Source organism: Eptatretus burgeri, chromosome 7 (genome assembly GCF_056783735.1).
Source record: "Eptatretus burgeri isolate ZD-2024b chromosome 7, Ebu_testis_v1, whole genome shotgun sequence".
Lineage (NCBI taxonomy): Eukaryota > Metazoa > Chordata > Myxini > Myxiniformes > Myxinidae > Eptatretus > Eptatretus burgeri.
In genome coordinates this window covers 9,869,732-9,876,289 of record NC_140967.1, presented here as the reverse complement: position 1 = coordinate 9,876,289, position 6,558 = coordinate 9,869,732, and the positions used below count along the sequence as shown (strand labels likewise).

The 6,558-nt window shown below is 43.5% G+C and overlaps 1 protein-coding gene across 6 annotated transcripts in view; it reads left to right on the top strand.

Moving 5' to 3' along the window:
• The window catches only part of LYST (lysosomal trafficking regulator), a 346,449-nt gene that overhangs the window by 64,513 nt on the left and 275,378 nt on the right, over window positions 1-6,558 (top strand). For all 6 annotated transcript variants that reach the window (XM_085887393.1, XM_085887392.1, XM_085887391.1 and 3 more), the window contains one exon: window positions 1,551-1,794. In XM_085887393.1, coding sequence (XP_085743519.1) covers window positions 1,555-1,794 — 240 coding nt within the window. In that variant the 5' untranslated portion in view covers window positions 1,551-1,554. The remainder of the gene's footprint in view (window positions 1-1,550; window positions 1,795-6,558) is intronic.

Below are 6,558 nucleotides of genomic sequence, written 5' to 3'. Positions count from 1 at the left end.
CTGTTAGAAAGTGGGCACCTTCACTGAGATGGGCAGGGTGTCTCATCAATGTGGGTGCCGTCTCTTGGATGGACGTGAAACGTGAATTCCAACTGCCAGCATTCCTCGGTGGATGTTAACCCTTTGGACTTTCGGCTGCCCCACCCTGGGCTCCCTTGAGAAAAATCTGGCCGTTCAGGTATATTGAGGTTTGAATAGCGGCTGATAAACCGGCTGCTCGGGTTTTAAGGGTTAAAGATCCCACGGTGTCCTTCGCGAGGATTAGGCGAGCTATCGCCGGCACCCTGAACATATTCCGAATTCCTTCCCTAACCTGCAGAGGGCATTGCATCAGTGGCACAGCCACACCCTCAGCCAACAATGCAACCCCACAGCCTTGTGCTTCACACGAATGCCGACTGAGGCAGTTTCAACCATTCCTAACCATGGGGAATATTGTCATAAAGAGGAAAACTACTGGCAACGCAAACCCTGACCGTGGATAAACGGATGATCATCAGAAGGAAGAGATTTTTGAGGCATTACTCTTATGAAGTGACAAAATATTTTGGTTAGTGATTGGTAAATCACGATAGTTTGAATAGGGTTTCTGAAGCCTCTACTCTCATGGAATTCCACATTGAGTATCTGTACGTGATCTCCACCTCGATGGGCTCCAACAAATTGGTATCCTGAGGCTTAGCGATGCAGAATCGGGTTTTATGGAGCAATAAATGCAGATACGTATTGATCGAGCCTGATGGAAAAATTATCAGTTTGACAACAATGACCTCGATATCCAAAATGATTATGGGACTCATGATGTGAGAAATGCCGGGCAATCTCACTTCTAACCAATCAGAAAACGGGAGCAGAAGGAAGAGCGAGGGTCAAGGCGGTAACAAGGACATGCATTTGCCCCACACTAAATTTAAAGGCCACGCAAAGGCTTGGTATGCAATGGTAATGCATACAATGACGTCATCATGTGTGAGCCATGTTGTTTGGAGTGTGGTGTATCTCTCGCCTGCCATTTCTCACTGCTCATGAATTATTAAAAGTGACATCAAAATTTTGTTCACGACCCTACGGAAATGTTTACATTACAAAATTGATGATGTTACATTCTGCATGCCAAACATGTACAGCCAAGCTGAGTTTTGCATCGTTCTGCAATTTTCTGGATTCAGATGATTGTGAACGCAACAAAAACCTGAACCTGAAAAAAAAGTCAGGTTAACACCCACTCACCGAAATACTAATTAAATCGGGGCTCAATGGCATGTAAATCAGTTTGGGGTCAAGGTGTGGTACACCAAGTGAAAGACAATTGGGGTGCTCCTTACAGCGGTGATTTTGACTGACTCATCGGCCAAGTGTGATCCAGCTGTTGGTGCTCATGGTAGTCGTGACATGGAGGGTGGGGGTGGGGGAGGGGGGTGTGTGTGGACGGCAAGCTTTGCAGGTTTGCCCCCATATTTGCCAGTTAAAACTGAAAAGCAGTTTGCTTGTTTACTTTTTGTTTGTAGTCCATGATTATTCTTGCCAATGATGTCTTTCTTTCCACACAGTTCAATGATGAGCCTTGGATCTTGCAACGTGCTGGCACGTGAACTTATCACTTCTATCCACCACCTGTGCTGTGACTTTGTGGAACAAAGGTCTGAGCAAACGCACTCGGAGTCTCCTGAGGTCGTTGAAGTCTCGGGTGTGGGGATTGAGCCAGAGGATGGACGAATGGCTGCATTAACTTCCTACTTGCTGCAAGGTCGAGGTTCTCTGCTTCTCAGCAGTCTCGATGCCCTCCCAGATAAGGTGAGTCTTTCATTTGTTATGGCTATTCCTGCTATTGATTATGTTCATTGTTGATCGTTATGGAAATCGACATTAATTTAACCTCTTCAACTTTTTCTTTTAATGCCATTATTTCCTCCTTTCATTATCTCCACCACCTAAGGTGGATGGAAGTTATGTTCTCACGTCTGTTTGCCTGTCTGGTTTTTTTTGTCTGTTACTTATGAAAATCGAAGATTTTTCAAGTATTTTGGTTAGTCTTGTGCATTATTCTGTCTGTCTGTTTGTATTGAAACGGAAGACCAAGAAGGAACCCGAAGAAGTAAAGAGAAAAGATGGAGTCATCAGGAGGAACCTGGATAGGATTGGGGTTTCAGCCACAACACCACAACCCTCAAACCCATCCAGGCGCAGCTAAGTGTGCCTTACAGAAAAATTCCTGCAATAATTCACTTCTTTGAGAGATAAATAAGAAATGAGGGTAATAGAGTGAAGGAGAAGAAAAAGCAAGAATTAGAATGGATTAAGAGAATTGTGAAAAAAAAATTTTTTAGAAAGAAGTGTGAAAGGACCAAAGATGTTGGGAAGAACCCAGATAGAAAGATTTCAGCTGTGACTCCCCAGGCTCAAACGCAGCAACATGTACAAGCTCCCAGAAGTCCTACTCTCTTCTTCCTCTTTCGGCTTGCTCCCGTTAGGGGTCGCCACAGCGGATCAACCGTCTCCATTTCGCTCTATCCTCCACATCTTCCATTGACACTCCAACCACCCGCATATCCGCCCTCACCGTATCCATGAACCTCTTCTTTGGCCTTCCTCTTCTCCTGCCTGGTGGCTCCATCTTCAACATCCTTCTCCCGATATACTCCGCTTCCCTTCTGTGCACATGTCCAAACCATCTCAATCTCGCTTCTCTCACTTTGTCTCCAAACCGTCCTACCTGTGCTGTCCCTCTAATGTACTCATTTCTTATCCTGTCCATCCTCGTCACTCCCAACGAGAATCGCAGCATCTTTAACTCTGCCACATTCAGCTCCGCTTCCTGTCTTTTTGTTAGTGCCACCGCCTCCAAACCACACAACATAGCTGGTCTCACTCCCGTCTTATATACTTTCCCCTTCACTCTTGCAGCTACCCTTCTGTCACAAATCACTCCTGCAACTCTTCTCCACCCACTCCATCCTGCCTGCACTCTCTTTTTCACTTCTCTCCCACACTCTCCGTTACTTTGGACAGTTGATCCCAAGTATTTAAACCAATCCACCTTCCCCACCTCAACTCCTTGCAACCGCACCATGTTTTTCAACCGCACCAACCGCAAACCCAGAAGTCCTACATGTCCCAGTTTTAAACCGATCTTCACAAAGCTTCACTACATGGTAAAGTTCATCTTGAGCAAGAAGCCTATTGTTTTTGAGGTCAAAAGGTCAACAACTTTGTCTTTCTAAAATTCTCAATTTAAATCCAATTGACTATAAATTTGAACAGGATTTGCATATCGGGTCAATACATTCAACCACCAATTGTTTTTTGAGGTCAACATAGGCCAAAAGGTCAACAACTTCGGTGCGATTTCGAAAATCCTCAATTTTCATCCGATTGACTTGAAATTTGAAGAGGATTTGCATATTTTGTCCATTAATTCAACCGCCAATTATTTTTAAGGTCAATTTGTTTTATGGATTTCGCAAGTATTGTGCTATGCACGACATCTTTCTTGTTTGTTCGTCTGTTTGTCAATCAATCGGCTGCAGGTCACAATTCTAATCTGTTTGTCATGAAACCTTACGAAGTTTACCTCACCTGAAAGGTAGTCACAGATGAAAATGGAATCAGATTTTGAGGTCATCGGTCAGCTTGAAGTTTAATTTCTAAAATCATTTTTTTTTAATCCGATTGACTTGAAAATTAGACAGCAATTGCATAGTGTGTCAGTGAATTGGGAAACTATTTTTAAGGTCAAAGGTCAACTCTCGGTCAAACTTCTAACATCAATTGTTATCTGAAAAATTGTCAATTTTCATCCAATTAACTTGAAATTTGATTTATTTTTATTTTTTTTTTATTGTTGCGTGCTGGGGGTCGGCGGCGAAAACGACCGCTAGGTGGGGGAAACTATGTCTTCTCCACCAGACTCACCAGAATTGTAGGCCATTGCTCCGGATAATTCCGTGAGCTGGCGTGTTGCTGAACCAACCGTGGACGCCAATACCTCAACTGCGTGGCGTAGGGTCCTCCTGTCTCGAATCAAGTTACTTAATTAACTACGCGATTTCGACTACCGGGGAAACCACGCCTCGGCATGTCTTGCTCGAAGCGGGTCACTCTACCGACTGCGGTAGAGTTCCAACTACCGACTACCAACTCCGGTTCGGGTGAAGCCGAGCGGAAATTGCCAAAGCCGTGCCGGCTATGATAGACCGATTTCTGGGGATGAAACCCCGCTTATACTCAGACCCGGACCATGCTAGACCAATGTAAGAAGGGACAGAAATGGACTGGGAACATTTCTAACAAATTTATTAACAGTAAAATAAAGACAAAGGCAAGACTTGGCACGAATATGCAAGCAGGGAAATATTTGCAATAAGCAAAAACACTTACTCAGTTCTACTTAAAGACGGGCCCACACGCAGACACACACACAAAAAGAAAAGAAACCCCAGAGTCTTTATTTGACCCTCGCAGCCATGAAGAGAGACTAGCTGGGGGTCAGAGTTCGGTGGGTACCTGGTCGTCGGAGGGAAAGCGTGCTCTATAGTGCGGCACCTGCCAAAGGTCGTCGGTTTGGTCCCAGTCGCACGTGTGGGACTCGTGGCTCGTGGCAGAGCTCGCGTGGAGAATAGTCAGGGTCCACAGAACTCCTCTCCCCGTAACAGCCACTGTGAATAACGAACCAGACTGCTCACAGCCACTGTGAAAAACTCCTCACCCAACCACCGTGAAAACACCTCCTTACTCAGAGAGTCTCAGAGATATCTCTCCTCCTACCATGGGGAGGTGCTCTTGGCGAAAAACGCCTCGCTGTCCGCCCCTCATTGGACAGCGTCCTACGGCCCACCTTTCCGGGGTGGGGCCTTGCCCCTGCCAGGAAACCCCAACCGCTCTTTCCACGCGGGTTCAAACTTGATGAGTAACAGTATAACGCTGCAAAGGTACGTTGGTGGTGCAGTCGGTTGGCGGTGGATCATGACGGGCCGAGGGGTCATGCTTGTTTGTTGTTAGATGTAAAGATTTAATAACCTAACTGAAAGAAGTCGCAATGCACGTTTTTGATTCTCCCACTAGACAAAAGGAAAGGGATCTGACTACACATGTACTTAACGGGATAACTGACTTTTGGGACCTGCATGTTGAATGCAAATGGTTTCCACATCCGTAACAATACGCATCCTGTGACTGTTTGGCTGCATAATTTTCTGGGGGCACAGCTGTGCTGGTACTCATTTTGCCGAACCTGTTACCAGCATGCTGGTACTGATTTTGCCGACCTTGGTAGGATGACAGGCTGAATCATTTACCTGGTGTTAATTCAATGGCCTTACAGGGGCTTGAACTCAAGACCTTTGGCTCTTAAGACAGCCACGTTAATCGTTAAGCCAACACCAACCAGACGTGAAATTTGAATAATCTCTCGATGTAAAACACAATGTGTGTTTGTGTATTTGTTTGTCCCCCTACCTAAAGACTACTTTATAAGGGGTTTAACAGCCAATCTTTTAACACGACTGTGTGTTCACAATGGTCTATTTTTCAGGGTAAAAACGACTCAAAAAAACGTTTTTCATAAAAGTGTAATTATGTCTCTTCTATTGAAAATGTATATGATGACTTGCAACTGGGTCTCAAGTTTGGTGTACAGAAGCGTTTTAAAAATAACAACAAATACAAGGCGCAGGGAGGTGAAATTCACTGCACTTGATGTGCAACATGTGCAGAGTAAAACAAGTGTTCATTTACATCTGGAGGATGTCTAATAAATGAGGAAGTTGGAAGCACACCTGACGATAGGCCGAGGCTTCAGACTTTGGCATGCTCACGAGGCTGTACCGTCAAAATGAAACATCGTAGAAGATGAAGAAAATAGCCTCACATTTGTACATGTAGTGTTTTTAAAATAAGGCTTTTTCTTGCTGAAAACATCACATCTTCCAGTCTCCTTGAATATTTATCTATATATTACTAAAACTCTCATCTTGTATGTATGTATGTATGTTCCTGAAATACAGCCAAAACGGTACACGATAGCACAAAAATATTGGGGCCACCTTACTCGCCATTCTCCTGCGGTGTGCAGTATCAAGTTTCGTTCAAATCGGGCAACGAAAAAATTATTAAAAAATCGATTCCTGATTCAGTCAAGTACTCATCAGGATTATTTGATAAATGCAAACAACCTCAGCGGTATAGTTCGCTGGAGCTATCTTTTATTTTTTTCTTGAAATGATTTATTTTTAAATCTCAAACATTTAGTGCAGACAAAGAACAATTTATTTTTAAGCATAAAATAAACATCACCATTTTATCTAATACTTCCATTTTCATTAATAAATAAAATTGTGTTTCGAAGATTACGCACAATAATTTCTTCAACCTTCTTTTCTCCTTTTTTTTTTGTCACATTGACGCGCAATATCAAGTATCGTTCAAATCGGGCAACGAAAAAAAAATATTAAAAAATCAATTCCCGATTCAGTCAAGTACTCTTCGGGATTATTTGATCAATGCAAACAACCTCAACGGTATAGTTCGCTGGAGCTATCTTTCTTTTCTTTTTTTTGAAAT